This window comes from Caretta caretta, chromosome 2 (genome assembly GCF_965140235.1).
Source record: "Caretta caretta isolate rCarCar2 chromosome 2, rCarCar1.hap1, whole genome shotgun sequence".
Lineage (NCBI taxonomy): Eukaryota > Metazoa > Chordata > Testudines > Cheloniidae > Caretta > Caretta caretta.
In genome coordinates this window covers 170298134-170316483 of record NC_134207.1, presented here as the reverse complement: position 1 = coordinate 170316483, position 18350 = coordinate 170298134, and the positions used below count along the sequence as shown (strand labels likewise).

At 42.6% G+C, this 18350-nt stretch overlaps 1 protein-coding gene across 1 annotated transcript; it reads left to right on the top strand.

Moving 5' to 3' along the window:
• Positions 1-11576: 11576 nt before the first annotated feature.
• CCDC201 (coiled-coil domain containing 201) lies at positions 11577-15113 on the top strand. The gene is made up of 2 exons (XM_048840168.1): positions 11577-12146; positions 15027-15113. Exons 1-2 carry the CDS (start codon positions 11577-11579, stop codon positions 15111-15113), a joined length of 657 nt encoding a protein of 218 aa, XP_048696125.1.
• The last annotated feature ends 3237 nt before the right edge of the window (positions 15114-18350 follow it).

Here is an 18350-nt window from a genome sequence, read left to right as displayed (position 1 = left end):
ACAGCGCTGCTTTTACATCTGCATTCTACGAACTCACAGCGAAGATTGCCATTGTACATTCAGGGTTGCCTGGGACCACAGAATCCTCTGGGCCCAATCCATCTCCCATTTTAGTCAATGGGAGTCTGTGCATTGACTACAGCCGGAGCTAGCTCAGGCCATAGACTCCCATTTACGGAGCTATGCAGAGGGAAGTTCAAATACTGGCTGTGTGTGTCCAGGGAGAAGAGCAGAAGGGAAATGGCAGCTGGATCATATGCTGCCACACTTCCCCCCAACCTAACAACAGTCCTTCCATGCAAGTAACCTGTATTTAGGGATCCACACAATGTTCAGAAGGGGTAGAGCAGCTGCTGTGTATGGCAGCTCCCAAAGGAAGTTTGTGCTGAGTGAATGCTGCATGAAGACAGAGGGCTGGTCCACACACAAAGCTGCACTGGGTTAAACAGACCTGGTTTAAAAACAGATGTAGTTACATTAGCACAAAACCCCTGTGTGGACGTTCTTAAACTGTAGCTTACATTGATTGTGCTTAAATCAGTCACTGAGAGACTTAAGGCCCAAAATAAGGCAGGCTTTTAATCTGAAATAAGAGTGTTCACAGGAGGTGGTGGCTGTGCTTAAAATGTGTGAAGACAAGGCTTGATGGGATGATCAGGGTGTGAAAAAGCAATGGGTACTACCAGAAAGCTTTATTCATTAATGGCCTGTTCCAAAGCCCATTGAAAGCATTTGGGGTCTTTCCATTGACTGCGATGGAGTGTTGATCATCCCCTGGAGGGAAAGTCTGAAGCTATTGAGAAGATAAGCATAAAGAATTTACACTGCTTTGAGGAAAATTCATGCTGCATTCACTCAAAATGAGACCTAGATTCTGCCCACAGATATATACAAATAATTCTCACATATGTTCAATGGGGGCAGGTGGGGTTCAGCCCAAGGCCTGGGCAGCAAGAGATAGATAATGAAAAACCATTCTCTTCTCTCTTCCTAGTGTTATGATGCAGGGAAAGGTATAGCAAAAAAGCAGGTTTTGCATTTTGATCTGAAAGCTAAGTGTCATGGTCACTCCACTTGGCTTTGCGAAATGGGTTTTGTAGTCAGAGGTTAGCACTGCAGAAAGACAGGTTTCAAAGTAACAGCCGTGTTAGTCACGAAAGCTTATGCTCAAATAAATTAGTTAGTCTCTAAGGTGCCACAAGTCCTCCTTTTCTTCTCACTGCAGAAAAGGAGATCTCATAGGTACCTTGGAGAGACTGGAACTGTGGAGTCCCCTTGTGATGGAAGCCAGACAGGATGCATGTGAAGGATTCTTTATTCAGCATGTTGGACTGTAGTTCGCAGACACTCTAGCTTGTAGCTTAAAGAACACAGCTTATGCTGCACAGTGATCACGACACTGAATGTTAATGCAATTACAGCTGATTCACCCTGGTATAAGTGAGAGACTTTAAATAACCATTTATTTTTCATTCATTTTTCCTATGGAGCAGATTGTCACCTGGTGTAAATCAGTGGAGCTCCACTGATGTCAATGGAGACACTAGCTAAAGAGCTGGCCTTTTGTGGTTGGAATTCTTGCCCACATAAGTACTTAATGCCATTTTTTTTTAATATTAAAATTTGTAACTTTTACAGTGTTTCTCTTTAAACAGTCTCAGTAAGACACTTTAGCTCCTGCATCTGTGCTGATTAATGACTTTGCTCAAGTACCTTGAACCTTGGGAACAGTTTGTTTCCTCTTGTGTCCCCACTACATAGCTGAGCTGGGTCAGTAGCATAATCACACGCTCTGAGATTTTTGTATTGCTTAAGCAATGAAGTACTACAGGCAGTGTGCTACATTGCAATTGGTTCATAGCCCGGAGTGATATTCTGGGACAAGAAGGCCAAACCACCCAAGGAGTGGGATAACACTATAGAAATGCAGCCTCTGGAATGTCTTCTTGCTGTTATGAAATAGTTTTCTATCTTTAAAATAAAAGAGACCATTCTGTGCATTGGCTGGGCATTACTGGTTGGTTGTCATTGCGTTATACCTATGTCAAAGCATGCCAGTTTCATCCAGAGTTCTGCAGCCACTTCTTGAATCAGTAGGTCAACTGGGTTCCCATTGCTGATGGTGGAACGTGATGTGCTGTTGCATAACGGACTGGAACAGTTATACATGTACTGATCACGGCCCATATTCTAGCAGGGGCTGCCCACACACACATACCAAAAATGCCACCGCTGGAAAGGGAGCCACATATCAAAAACTGTCACTGTGATTCTGGCTCCCTATCAGGCCCATGGAGCTGTGCAGGGTATATTTGAGGATGGGACTTAGGGAGCAAGGCTCACATGGTTTGGTGCATATGAATCCTGGCCTGATTGCACACACAGTCCAGTAGTAATGTGCATAGGTTTACTGTGTATGAGGCCAAGGACAGTCAGAATACATGCTTACATTAACAAGGCATCAGTTGAGCCCACTGTTTGACACAGGTTTATGCTGTTTTCATGCCTGAAGCCAGACTTTGGCCCAATACTATTACAGTTTACTATATATATATAGGAATTAATATTGACTGAATAGTGTAGGTGTCTACTTTACATTTGTTCTTAGCTAGACATGATCTAAATATACCAGTGGGTGCATCAATAGATGCCGTTCTAGCAATTGACATGGCATACTAAGTGGTGTTAAACTACAACAGATACAGAGCCTCAGCGGTTGTTTAGTTAGTGTAAAGCCAATGCCTTCAGTGCAGTTACGGCATTTTACACCAGCTGAGGTTCTTGCCCATAGATTCTAAGCCCAGAAGGGGCTATTATGACCATGTTGTCTGGTCTCCTACATAACACAGATCATAGAATGTCACCCAGTAATTCCTGCATCTATTCAACGATTTGGTGCAGTTTAGATCTGGGTTACACTCTCACCACTCGAATGTGACAAACAAACTTTTTTGTTTATTATTAGCTGGAACAAAGTAATGAAAATCCATCACTTACAGAGCTGGAGTTTAGACATTTGTTTGGCATTGGTCAAACTGCACTCGTATTGTTGCCAAAGGGTTTGGAATCATCACTGACTGTTTTCCCCTCAAACTCTGTAGTTACTATGTATGTTCATTGAACTTTGGTAATAGTATCCTGTGCTACTTAGCAACACTGCCAACAGAATTAGAAGGGAGCAGTCTCATCCGAAAATACACAGAGGAAGGATTCCTGTTGAACATTAACTTGGCTTGACTTCTACTCTGTAGAACCCTGTAGAAATTGTATAGGAGGCCAAGTAACACACAAACAATGTGAAGGCAGAGCACTATGTGGCATGCAGCTATGATAGAACTGGATGGGCACAGTGTATGAGTGAGATGGAGTTTATGCAGAGGAATCATTGACATCACTATTAAGTGGATGATGTCTTGATTTTCAGAAGGTTAATGACCTGTACAACTATCAAACTGTACCTAGTTCATTATCAACAAGGTAATTAGACAAAAAAGGTCAAACACTAAGTAGCCAACTTGTAGGGCAAAATAAATATTTTCCCTTGATTGGAATTCCCTGGGACATTTTAAAAACAACGCCCTATGTATTACAAGCCCTTTTAATCAATTACAAAGCGCCATAGTGATTTTATCCCTTGATCCACTGAAAATGTTTGAAGGCTTTAAAAAAATCTTTAAATACATAAAGCCCAATTCTCCTCTTGCAGACACAAGTGGGGATCCCTCTGAAGTTATATATTTGAGGGGAATATTGGGCCATTGGGGTCTAGGTGGTAGCAAAATATTCATTTCTGAGCTTGCACATGAATTTTTACTTCCTCCACATAGCCCTTTCTATGCAATATGTCTCACCTATGTGCTCTTCAATGCTATACTTGATACTTCATGCCAGTACTGGCAGCATGTCAATTCAAAAAAGGTTCTGGGTTCTGGTAACAGGATGCTAACCTTTACTCCCTGGCCATGTAAGGATATGCGGGAACCTAAGCCAAAATGGATGCCTAAAGTTAAAGGCAATTAAAGAGATGTTCAAGGGTACAAAGGGCCGATAGGCACCCAGCTCCCAATGATTTTCAGACTCCGTTTTTGCCTTTGAAATTTTCATCCTGAAGCCATATTTTGGCTCCTAACTAAGGAGTGGGGGGCAGGGGTGGGGGTTGTCCCCAAGGTTTCTGAGCAGCTACAAAACCTATTGCTTTCACCTTTTGCAGGAAAGGGTCAACACTAGTCCTCAATAGGAGATAGTCCACCAGAAGCAGGACCATAACCTTTCTGTTATTAAAAAAAAAAGGTTATTTGTGGCTACTTAAGGGTAACAGTGCCATGCAACTATTGACTATGAGTTAAACATTTCAAAAGAAGCCTAAGGCCCAGCCCAGCTCTTTAATTCCTAGCTGATTTAGGAGCCTGGCTCATTTTTAAATGAAATTAGGTGCCTAGGAGACAGCAGTGAATGGGACTTAGGCTCCCAAGTGCCTAAATACTTATCAACAATGAGTCTTAGGTTCCTAAATCCATTAAACATTGTGACACTGACCACAACAATGCCTAAATATCTTTAAGAACCGACTTCTAGGTGCCTTATGAGCTTGGGGAAGCTCTATGGCCTGTGAAATACTGGAACTCAGATGATAACACTGGTCTCTTTGGAATTTGTGATTCTAAATCAGTCCTATTTTAAAAAAATAACAAAAACATCACTCAGGGTCACATTTTTTTGGGCACCTAAATCTACAGACCGGCACCTCTGAAAAATCCAACTAGCTACCTACCTGCATCTTTAGGCACCTAAATACCTATCTACATGACTTTTGAAAAATGGGACTCAGGATTCTAAATCATCTAGGTCCTTTTGAAAATTTTACCTTAAAAATGTAGTTTTACTTCTTTCGTCGTTTAGTTTATTTCTTCTGTCTTCTTCTCCCCATCCCGTTCCTTCCAGCTCACTCATTTTTTCCCTTTCTTCTGTATATTCGCTCTTGTTCTACTTCTATTCTAATTCTACTTCTACTCTAGCTGTCATTGCACTGTGTGTGTTCATGCTCCGTTCTCCATCCAGCTCACCCTTCTCCCAGCCTCATTTTCATCTCTCCAAACCAAAGAGTGTCCATTGACATCACACCACAGACAGACAGTGAAGGTGGCCATGGGGAAAGGGACAGGAGGAAGTCATAGAATCCTAGAATATCAGGGTTGAAAGGCACCTCAGGAGGTCATCTAGTCCGACCCCCTGCTCAAAGCAAGACCAATCCCCAATTTTTGCCCCAGATCCCTAAATAGCCCCCTCAAGGATTGAACTCACAACCCTGGGTTTAGCAGGCCAATGCTCAAACCACTGAGCTATCTCCCCCCCTCCATGGAAGCAAGAGTCTTTTTTTCCACTGCATGGCAGATTTTGCTCTCCATGGGATCTGGAACCTTCTCACCAAGGGCCAGCAGAATGGTAGCATGAGCAATAGTGAAGGGACCATTCTGGGGTGTCTGACCTCTTGCATAACAGTCAAAGAACCTGACTTAGTACTTTCCAGTAGATGAGGGATGCTCCAGTGGTTTGGACACCACCCTAGCGCTTAAAAAAGGTGGGTTCAATTCTCTGCTTTACCAAAAGCTTCCTATATAACCATGGGTACGTCACTTAAACTCATTTTTTAAAGTTTTTTAGGCACTGCTGTGCTCAGCATAATAATACCTAATTGATTTAGGAACATACATCACATTTTCCAAAGGGATTTAGACACTTAGGACTCAAAAGCCCATAGACTGGCAATGGAATTCAGATGCCTAAGTGTCTAAATCTCTTTGGAAAATGAGATTTAGGTTCCTAAATCAGTTAGGGGGTGAGAGGCTGAGTGTGGCAACACTTAAGTTGCTTTAAAAATCTGGGCCTTAGCTTCTAAGTGCCTATAAAATGCGGCTAATACTTTCCTGCCCCACAGAGGTGTTGTGACAATAAACACATTAAAGACTGTGAGGCACGTTGAGAGCTATTGATAAAAAGCATTAAATAAGAAATAGGTATTTTTATTAGAACTGCATCAGGACCAAAGTTAGAGGTGAGCTGAACATGTGACTTCTCCGGCTGGAGTTATACCTCTGGACCAACAAGGCACTCATTAGGGGAGTCTTGGACTCAGGCTCGGGTACTGGCCTATCACTAATGAGTGCCCAGCAAAAGGTACGCCTTGTCAGTGGAGACTGAAGAGGTGGTCACACAAGTCAAGACCTGGGCACAGAGGGAGAGGAAGTTTGCACAATGGTGGCATGTGCTGTTCCTTGGTATGTTACTAAAGCATCCCAAGTTTGCTCTCTCCACATAAAGCAATCTAGTTATCGCAAGCTCCCAGGAATCGCTGAAGTTAATACACGCATTTCATGAAATCTGGGGCCCACTGGTCATTGTTACATGTTTGGAAATGTGTGTATAGATACTAGGTAAAGATGCCAATATAAACCATCCCCCTTTAGCCCCTCTGTCATGACAAAGATCACAGTGGCCCTACTCTGCACACCAACCCCTCAAAAGAGACAAATCGGCAGATTAACCAACAGCTGAGATTAATAGCAATACTCGCCTGCAAATCAGCACCAAAATTACTGTTACATTAACAAAAAGAAAAGGAGGACTTGTGGCACCTTAGAGACTAACAAATTTATTTGAGCATAAGCTTTCGTGAGCTACAGCATCCGATGAAGTGAGCTGTAGCTCACGAAAGCTTATGCTCTAATAAATTTGTTAGTCTCTAAGGTGCCACAAGTCCTCCTTTTCTTTTGGCAAATACAGACTAACTCGGCTGCTTCTCTGAAACCTGTTATATTAACAGCTCCCTTCTTGTGGGCATTCCAGAAAAGCTGGGTCCTGAAAGAGGAATTAGAAAGAAGCAAAGGGAAATGGTTTTGTGAAATGGAGGTCTATGCCTAGGGGGCAGTATGGAAAAAGACGCAGGTACAGGACAGAGTTATACAGGGGCTTGAGGCAAGGATGAAAAGTTTCAACTTGCTCTGATATACAATAAGAAATCAGTAAAGGGATGCATAAGGCATGTATACACAGCAAAAGCTGTGCACAAGCTGGCCTACCTGAGCTAGCTTGAATCCAACTAGTATGGGTACCATTAATAGAGAAAACAGCACAGCCAAGGCTTCAGTGCAAGTGGTACAAGTGGGACACAGACCCTGTGTATGAACATGGCTTGCTAGGCCATGCTGTGTCCTCCTTGTTCCATCCTGCGGCTCTGTGTAGAAGTACCCATAGAATGAGGTGACGCAAAATTACTCAGAACCACAAAATAAAGCTGCCTCAACTACCCAGCGTTACACAGTGATGTTTGCATCATCGTCCTGCTGAAACAGGCAACAATGTTGTGGCCCACTGTGACACAACTTGACAGTGAAAACACGCCAATGCTATGTCAGGACATCACTCTCTGCTCTTCATTATATAAGGAATTGACTTTCCAGCTCTGCAACGTACAGTAACAACCTAGCTGGTTCTTTCACCAAGCCACAACACCTCTGGTTTGAAAAGCTAACTGCTAATATTCAAAATAAGGTAAGGGCTGGTCTACTTTCTCCTATGTTTGTAAAGAACTGAGGGCTTTACTCTGGGATTTTTGCTCAGCCACAAATATCTCAAAATAGCTTTTGTTCAGTTCTCTAAATGTTCTTGACAGGAACCTCCACTGGGAGTCTATGAAATAAATAGCTTATTCTGAACAAACTGCTTATTTTCAGGATGTTTATTTGTGCAAGCCATGTGATTGTGTGCCTCCATTTCTCAAGTTCTCTTTCAATTCCTGTGGGGCACATAACTTAAACCAAGCAACGTGCCCCATATACTGACAGACTGTTATTTCTAAATGGCACCTCCTCGTTCTCCATTCATAGTGCAATTATTAATACAGCTAACAAGGGCTGAGTTAGTGCTCTAAGATTAGGTTTGCTATACCTAGACTCCTTGGAACTGCAAGTTCAAATCCCAGCAAGGTCAACTCAGCCCTTCCTCCTTCTGTCATAGATTAAATATGTTCCACGCACTTTACTATGTGGGGGTCACTTGGATAAGACACTAAAATGAGGTCAGGTCTTGGCTGTGCTGTCCGGATATTACAGATCATTTGGCACATTCTGAGGAGGGAGTTGCCTCAGTGTCCTTGTAAGTGGACCCCACCAACAGAGTTTGTTTTGCAATGTCCTGTGCATAAGTTGTTTACCACCTTGTACCTCAGAGGTGTAGTTCAGTGGTGCCGCTGTGCATATATAATTTCTAAGGCTAAGATATTGTCACAGATATTTTTAGTAAAAGTCAGGGACAGGTCATGGGCAATAAAGAAAAATTCATGGAAGCACGTGACCTGTTCCTGACTTTTACTAAAAATATCTGTGGGGAGCTGCTGGGTCCCTACAACCTCCTCAGCGCCTGGGCAGCTGCAGGGGCCCGCTTGCAGCTCCGGGGGCTCCCACTGCCTGTGCTGTCTCAGAGCTTCAGGGTCCACCATTGCCTATGGCAGCCGGGAGCTCTGGGGTCCCCCTGCTGCCCACAGTGGCCAAGAGCTGCAGGGTACCCCCGCCACCTGCAGGAGCCAGGTACAGCGTGGTACCCCCACCGCCTGTGGCAGCATGGAACTCCAGAGGCCCCTGCCACTCATGGTGGCTGGCAGCAGCGGGGTGCCCCTGCTGCCAGTAGTGGCTGGGAGCTCAGGGGGCCCCGCCACCAGCAGTGGGGGGGACTCTGCAGCTTCTGGCCACCACAGCTGAAGTCACGGCAGTTTCTGGAAGTTACAGATTCCGTGACTTCCGCAACCTCTGTGACAAAATCGGTGTTTTAATAAATGTCTAATGGGCTTTGAAAGCTAAATTGGGTGCTACATGTGGACTGTATCATTTCAATTCTGCACATTTCTCATCTAGGCACTGATATTTTGGGGGGGCATTTGTTTCAAGACAAAGATATGCCATTTCCACAACTGAATATGTCCTTAGCCTACAAACTCTAGAGGGATTCTGTCCCCAGTTCCCTCTGATGAGCCTCATTTTGTCTTTGTTTTTATTTCTCTTTGGAATTTGGATCTGATTAGCAGTGGCCAAGTATGTAATGAGGGGAATTTAGAGGACGAATTACCATCCCCCACTACAACAAAGGATTCTCAGAAGCTATTTCGGCTTCAAGAGCCCAAATGTAGCTGAAGCCTAAAACATCTGACTTGGAACCAGGAAGTCTATTTGTGTTGAGTAGGTCCAGTTGGACTTATAAGACTTTGCTGTGTAGGTTTCCATGCCAGAAGGGGACCACTGCAATCCTTTAGTGTGATCTCTTGTATAACACAGGCCATGGAATTTCTCCAAAATAATTCCTATTGTAGGTCTTTTAGAAAAACATCTAGTCTTCATTTAAAAATGGTCAGTGATGGAGAATCTGCTAAGACCCTTAGTAAATTGTTCCAATGGTTAATTACTCTCATTGTGAAAAATGTACATCTTATTTCCACTCTGAATTTGTCTAGATGAAATTTGTTTAGCTGGCTTCATTATTGCCAAAACAATTAAAAGCTATGGAATGGTCCTCACACTAGAGACCCTAATGTTCCAGTATGTGTTGTTTTTGATTGATTTTTCTTTTATCTCCTGTTTATCTGTTAAAATGAGTGACCTGGAGGGAGGGAATCTATCTGAATATAGCAAAGGGCTTACCATACTTTATGGCTAGCCTCATCAGACACTTCTATTGGAAATGAAGCCTAAAACAGAACTCCAACTTTAGAAGAGAAGTAATGTTCAATTTAATAGTTAAGCTTTTACCAATGCTTGTGATTACTTTATTTCTTTAATTAAATTGCTTATCAGGGAAGGCTTTTAAAATTAGCTGCTAGTTATCCCTAAGTTTTATTAATTAAAAAGAAGCCCACTTAATACTACTAGCTCTGTAACTACCTGAACTGGGCTTCTATAGAAACAAAGATTATTTTCTTTTAAAGTCATGATTTCATTAAAGGACAAAAATCTGTGGCCACAGACAGCTTTCATAGGGCAAGAAAAAACAGCTCCTCTAATCTATAAATTACATTACAATGCAGCAGAAATTAATTTTCTTTTTAAAAGATACACCTGAATGAAAGTCCTGATGAGAAATATTTTTAAAAGGATGTTTTAGTGGTTTTTAAAGTGTTAACGTTCCTGATTCTCTAGGTCTTCTCATCCTGTGTCTCTTAACACCTGTGCAAGATGGGTGTAAAACTCTACTAAACTCAAATGATAGCACTTAGCACAGGTGCAAAGAGTGGCAGGCAGCAGAGAATCAGGCCCCACTTCTTCAGTAGAAGAACTGATTGTTTTGTTGGTGTAAGATCTTTTTGCTCTATTCTGTTTGGAGTGTAGATATTAGTTGGTTTAGTTTAAACAGCCATTTAAATAGTTAACACTACAAATTTTATAAAAGAACTGGTTTATAAAATACAATATTTATAAGAACAGTTACTCAATACTTGCATGACCTTTAAAAAAAATACATCTTAAAATGACAGATTTTTCTCTTAAAAAGTCAAAGGTTTTTTGCTCCTCTGCAAGCATTTGTGGCATTATTAAGGCCCATATATTGTACATGGCTATGCCTGAGCAGATTTCTACTACTGGATCTGGCCAGAACACCTAAAGCAGAGACCAGAGCTGCTTTCTTGATTCTTCTTTAGGTGTTTGTGTTGTCTTCAGATCTTGCAGGATCCTGATGTTAGGGCCTGGCAGGTGAGTAAAAGAAGAAATTATTTTCAAATACAGGGAATCACTTTATAGTCAATCTGAGCATAGCTAAATGCTGCATGTGGTCTGATCTTGTGCCACTGAAATCAATGGGAGTGTTGCCAGTGACTTTGAGCTCTTGCTCAGAGTGGAGTGGAGTAGAATATTCTCAGATTGTTAATTTATTGGGTTTTCTCCCTTTGTATAGTGAAGTTTCACTTCTATAATTGGGTTACACTACACTGGTTGACTTGGAATGCAGCAGTTATCCCCTACCACTGAAATACTGCAATCTAAGTGGATTATTAGCTCTCTATACTGACCTAGGAGGAACCTGATTATCCCAACCACCATTATTTTAATGAATGTTTCAGGTAGCCTGAAATATATTTAAATAAATGAAGGTCCTAGTGTAGAGCTCCACACCTGAGAGTTCCTCCTTCTCTTATTTATTTAAAAAAGAAAGAAAACTGCATATATCAGTTGTGCAGTAACCAGTCTTCTAATGCGCCTTCCTTTCATTTTAAAATGACATTTCTTCAAACATTTCCAGTGCACTAGTCCTCTAAAAGGAGTAACTCCATGTAACTTCTGAGCACAAATAAAAGCACTTGGGTGACTTAAACTGCCATCATCTCCCTTTTAAAAAAACAAACAAACAAACAAATGCATTACTTGTGGCAGAGAATAAACATGATAGAGTTTTACGATGAAATCGCCCTAATGGTGGCTGTTTCATTCCTATTGTGCTATCATGTTACACGTGGTAATCGATTCCATAGTCCTTCAAAGACTAACTTTTTTTTTCTTTTTTTTTTTTGCATTGAAAACACATAACCGAAATAGAAAATGTCAGCGGAAGAAGATTCTTTCTTAAATGTCAAAAGATCTTTGAAAAAGGCAGCAGTGAAACATAGCACTCCAGTGGATTCAGTGTTCTCCCAAAGTATGTTATCTCTGGTGGATATGACGAATCAATCTATCAGAGAACAAAACATAAGTAAGAGAATCTATGGGTCTCCAATGCCAAAATCATCCTTCCAGAAACAAGCATCGTCCCAAGAACAACTAATGCACCTTGACAAGCTCATTTCTCAAGTCACTTTTCCAAGAAAGCTTTCCACAGTATTGGACCCAGAGGAATCAAGTGAAGAGATGAGCCACAGCTCTTGGGCTGCAGTTCCCAGAAGACGACTTTCAACAGTGTTGGCTTCAGAGGAATCCAGTGAAGAGCCAAGCTTCAAGACAATGGTTCCCCCTATAGTAAGTGCAGCAGCTGAAGTCCCTGCTGAACCATCTAAGAAGACAGCCAAAGTAACTTCTAAAAGTGTATTTGCATGGCTGGTTACTGAAATTCCTGGGATAAAAGATCCCTCAGTAAGAAAAAGAAGAAAAAGGAAATTTGAAAAAAACCTTTTGGTAAATACACTATTCATACATTTTCTGAGGTAATCAAGTTGCATGACATTCTACCATTATCTGGAGAATGAATCCAAATATTTTCAATGACAGTTCAGGACAGTCTTAAATCTGCTGATAAAAGTTGTGTAATTTAAATTCTTTGCTTGAACTCTACTACCATAAACACTCACCAAGTAAATGTGTAGCCTATATGTTCAGCTACCTGCCAACAGCAGAGTTCAAATAATATTTTTGAACGTATAACTCAATTTATTAGATGTTGATGGTTCGTTACATAAGTCATGGGGTTCTGTTTCAGTTCCCTGGTTGGATAACCTGTGTTACTCTCTTAAATGCCATATTTAAATACAGCATCAACTTTGACTTGTGTAATGTACTGTCAAATATATAACAACTAACTAGCTAGCTTGAACTGCAAAATGTATATTCCATTTTAATAGAACAACTTGCAGCCCAAGAATTATTTGCTTGTAGAAATTAGTGATTAATTTCAAATAACAAATACATTTGAAAAAAGAAAAGGAGTACTTGTGGCACCTTAGAGACTAACCAATTTATTTGAGCATAAGCTTTCGTGAGCTACAGCTCAGCAGCCAATGAAGTGAGCTGTAGCTCACGAAAACTTATGCTCAAATAAATTGGTTAGTCTCTAAGGTGCCACAAGTACTCCTTTTCTTTTTGCGAATACAGATTAACATGGCTGTTACTCTGAAACCTGTCAAAATACATTTGAGACTCTATCAATCTCTGTGAAGACAATACACAAACAAAAAAATGGTTAAGTAATAAAACCCACATTCTCCTGTAACGAGCACTACCTCTTGAATTAAAGGAGACTCTCCATGGATTGTTACCACTAAATGGCTCATGACTAAGGCTGCGTGTCTGTCAAGGAGGTCATGGAAGTCACAGATTCCATGACTTTCTGCGATCTCCATAACTTCTGCAGCAGCTAGTGTGGCTGGCCCTAGGGACTACCCGAGCAGTGGCTGATGTGGCTGGTCCTAGGGACCGCCTGAGCAGCAGCTCTCTGGAGGCCCCCCAGAGCAGCGGTGCCCAAGGCCTCCCCAGCTAAGATTTAGTCAGGGGTATTTATAGTAAAGGTCATGGGCCTTGAATTTTTGTTTATTGCCCGTGACCAGTCCATGACTTTTACTAAAAATACCCATGACTACATCGTAGCCTTATCCACAACACCAATTTAAGCAGTTCAGATTTCATCCAGAAAAGGGCTATGGTGCACATACACAGTAGCCTCCCTTATAACTAGGCTTTCCATACAAACATTTTAGTAAAGCTTGTTGAGAAAAATTGAAATTCAGCAGTTGGGGGATATTTTTGCAATGTTTTTTGGGGGGAAGGTGATTTTCTCTGTTAAAAGTGAGGGTTTTGTTGTTGTGTGTTTTGTTTGTTTTTTGTATGTCCAATGCTTTGTTCAGTTATAGACCTGGTCCAGAAACTTCAAAACCCTGACCCTTTTTAATTTGAACATCAATGGGGAGTGTTACAAAACTCTCAGATAACCTTCATCCCGTTTTTTAACCAGCTCTAATCTTCAGGAGGGTTATACTTGTGTTGCATTTATATGTGTCCTTTTAATAGTGATTAATGTTAAGTATTGCTCACTGGAAACCTGAATTTCTCTATGAAAAATGTCAAGGGTTTTGCTTTTCATCCTGATTTGGAACACCTTCCCCCCCTTCCCCCTTCAATTTCTTGCTGAAGTGAAATTCTACAATATTTTGTTTAGGAAACAACAAAACAAAATATGCTTCTTGGAAACCACAGCTGCCAAGGAGCTGGGGAAGTAGACAGGTGGATAACTTGTCATGAAACTAGGCAGGTTTCTGTCAGAAACTAGCCTGGGTTACGTCAGGCTTAATCAAAATCTAAATGTTTCTATTTCAATAAAATAAGTATTTTCTGTTGGAAAACTTCCACCCAGTTCTAATGCAAAGTTTGCTCACATTTGGTGGATTAATTAATATTTTTGCCTCTATTTTGCAATGACTATTTGTCTTCTATAAACCTCTTCTGGGAACATGCTTTAAAATTATTATGTTTTAGAGATAAACTGGTAAATATGCAGAATGAAGAAACAGATTCTTGGTTGGAGGCTGCATGAATTGAGTTTGCAAAGCATTACATTTATCATGCTTCAAGATCAAACTATAAACAAGCCAAAAGAACAATGGAACGGAACAAAACAAAAGATTTAACTGCTTGTAGAAAGCTGGAGAACGAATGAATGAAGCCACTGCAGGTCATTGCTTAAAGTTAGACCCTCATCTAGGGATTTGCTTCTAATGAAAACATGTCAAATCCTACTCCTTTCTGGAACACCCATAGCCTTTGTCTTCACAGGGGAAAACTCTCCCAGCAATTCAAACTGGCTTTAAACCTGATGTAGGAAAGGATCCAATAACTGGAACCTTTCATTATTTATTTGTTTAAATATCTGGCTTAGTTAAACCTTAGACCTACTTTGAATTCTGGGGAAATGTGTGTAGACAAAGCCTATATAAGATGCATTTCTTTCTCCAGGTTTTCCACTAAGTGTAGACTCCAACACCTGCAATTTCGTCTACTGGCTGTCACAAAGTAGAGTCCTTCTATTAACTTCCATGGGCTTTGGATCAGCCTCTCGATTTGCTGAGACTCCGCATTAACTTCTGATAGGTGTTACACCGGTGTAAATCCATAGTAACTATTACCATTAGTGTAGTAAAACTGCTGTGTAAGGTAGTGTGGAAGAAGAATCAGGCTTTTACTAAATAGAGCAGATGTTTGGTTTGTTTGTTAATTGCAGAAGAAAGTCCTGTTGTGTTGGTTGTACAGAACAGTTTGCTAAGCTAAACTTTTTTCTCTTTAAAATAGGAAGCAAAACAGCAAGAATGGGAATTACGTCAACTTAAAAATATCGAAGAGGCAACGAGACATGAGCTGACAATTGAAGAAATTTGATGTAATGAATTCCCAAATGAGTGTTGCTGCACGCTGTACAACTGGAAAAAGAGGTTCCATTAAACTATAGATTTGGCTGTTGGGTCTGCTGTAACTGTGTGGCAAATGGGGGGAGTGGGGGGAAGGAAAGGACGGAATTAAAGCAAACCTGTAGTAAATTTTTTAAATAAGGAACCTCCAGAGCATTAAGAGGCCCGATGCCAAGGGGGCAGATCCTCAGTAGATTCCCAGGTCACTTACACCAGCTTAAGAGCAGGTCCAGGGGGTGGAAAACTGCCCCCATAAGGGTTATACTTCACCTTGTGAGGACCCACGTTTCTTCATGTAATATCTAAGGCTATGTCTACACTACTGTGGTGCAGCTGCATCACCGTAGGGCTGCTGGTGAAGATGCTCTAAGACAACAGGAGAAAGCTCTCCTCTTGGCTTAATAATTCCTGCCTCTCCTGCCAACATAGTGCTGTCCATGCCAGCGCTTAGGTCAGTATAATTTATGTCGCTCAGGGGTGTGGATTATTCACACCCCTGAGCGATGTAAATTATACCAACGTAATTTGTGGTGTAGACATAGTCCAAGAAGATTTAGGCTATGGATGTAGATTAAATAACATGAGTAACTGCTTCACCAAGCTGCTTGCAATATCAACTTGTTAGCCAGAGAAGAATTTCTTCATCTCTAGAGTAATCAATGCTGATGCAATCAGGAGCATTCTTGCTGTTGGCTGGGGATCTGAGGAAATTGCAAGAGGCACACAAAGGAGGGAGGACAGCCTCTGGAGATTATTAATTAATTACAGTCTGTTTGGAAGGCTTGATTCTAACTGAACTTGCTCTAGCCCTTACTATTCTGCTAAGCACACCACATAGCGCTGACTGACTCTTCCCGCGTTGCTACTTGCCCCAAGCACTTCCTGCTGTTCTGGGTGCTCACTGGAACTACTGTACCCAGAAAAAAAATCAACCTGTTTTGAAAGACACCACTGAAATGTCTGTTTAATTCACTGCAGACGTTCCACTATGTTAATAATGGGCCACTAAGTAATGTAGAGAATATAATGCCATTATAAACCACCTAATACACCTCTGGTCCCAACCAACAGTTTATAATGCCATTATTAGGGGTGAGGCTGGTAGCACTATGCGTTACTAAAGTTGCCTGACAGTCCCATTATAAGACCCCGTTTTCAGTTGCTTATAACTGCCAATTTTTAACTGTTTGGTTTGAAATTCTACAGGTAGTATGTCTACCTCAGGCAGAATATTTGTGGACGTTTCAGCCAAAATGCTTCACCCATTTCCAAAAACAAAGCTAGGGCAAACTATGCTGTTTTCCCTATGTTAAAGTATTTCTTGGAAAAGTTCTGCTGCCCTCATGTTAGAGGAGAGATTTGACAAAAGTTCGGAGGGGAATGTGCCTGTGAAAATTCAGTCAAGTTATAAGTATTTGCAAAATGGCAGTTTGCACATGCTCAATGGCAACCTCTTAAATTTTAGCCACTAAATTCTGTCTGCACTGGGCATGCTCCAACCTGGGCCTAAGCTGCGCTTCCCCTGCAATTGCAGCTCTGAAGTGATTGCAGGCTGGGCCACATCCAGTCACAGAAGTGGAACTGAGAGCAGAAAGCCTGTCTCTCCTGTGCTCCCAATGAACTCTCTCTCCCCTTCCCTCCCCCCCAAACTCCCCTACTCCCGGTCCCAGGCAGCATGAAGAAGCTGGACTGGTGTCCGTGTGGGGCATACACTAGGACAAGTATCCTGTGGTGGGGGATTGGGGCAGAATCTGGGAGCTGGGAAGGAAGGAAGCCAGTAGGTGTGGATGAAACTGAGAGCAGATGAGGAGTGGGTGGGGAGATTTGAACTGGTTGGGAAGGCGACTGGGATGGAGATCAAGGGAGAGAGGGGGCAAGATCGATCTGATGAGGAGCCAAGTTCCTCAAGTGGGAGAACTGGGACTGGGTGAATGAAGAGACTTGGACAAGGGAGCTAGGAAGGGGTGTGTGCAGACACGGAGACTGGACAAAGAGCCCCTGCCCCAGGAGGAAGATTGGGAGTGTGAGCCAATGGGGAAGGGTGTGGGGGGACTGATTGGAGGCGAGGGTGAAGAGAGAGATTGGATAAGGAGATGGAAGTGGGGGACTGGGACTGCCTGGGCAAGGATGCTGGGGCAGGAGTTGTGAGAGGGAACTGGTAATGGCCGGGCAAGGACAGTGGGACTAGGAGTCTGAAGGGAAGAGACTAGGATGTAATGGACAAGGAGACTGGGATGAGAGCCCTGAGGAGTGGGCTTGGCTAGGTGAGGAAAATACAACTGACACCAGGAGTTTGGAGTGGGGAAGAGACAAGATAGGTCCTACGGAAAAAAATAACGTGACCATGTAATTAACAACTGTATCCTAACACACATGCACAAGGAGGCTGGAATTGAGCTTGCAGAGGTCAAACCAATTTGTACTGAGCCCAGGAATAGGGGAGTTTATACCATCCTTCTAGCTGCCTGCTCCTAATTCTGTCTCTGGCGCAAATTATTGCAGCTTTAGGTGTTGACTTTCTAATGTGCCGGCCGGGTGCTCCCCTCTGACTCTGCCCCAGGCCCAGCCCCCACTCCACCCCTTCCCCCAGGGCCCCACTCCCACCCTGCCTCTTCCTGCTCCATTCCACCCCTCTCCCCTGGGTGTGCCCCACCCTTACTGTTCCCCTTCAGCGTCTTCTGCACTCCATGGAACAGCTGATCGCGGTGGGTGGGAGGTGCTGAGGGGGAGGCACTGACCAGCAGGGCCACGGGAGGTGCTGGAGGGGAGGGAGGGACTGGAAGGCGCTGATGTGGGGGCTGCCTGTGGGTGCTAAGCACTCACCTTCCCTGGAGGACCCACGGAGTCGGCGCCTATGACTGCAGCTGCCCAGTTGCCTATGATTCCAGGGGGATTGCTGGGGAACGAGGACTATGCAGCTACTCCTAATTCCTCCCAGAAATAGCCGTGATTCTACTTCGTCCAGGGAGGGATTCCCTTTTTGCAAGTGGAAACCTGGGGAGGCCGGATCAAGAGCTAAAGTAGCGTGGACAAACAAACAAGCACCGGACAATTAACTACATACTAAACCAAGTGAATATGCCTTGGATCATGACCTGATGGCCACCACGCCCAGGCTCCATCACACTTCCAAGGAGCGTGTACTCCAAAGAAGACACTCCACTGAGATTAATCTAGTGCCTGTCCTGGAGAGTTTCACTCCAGGAAC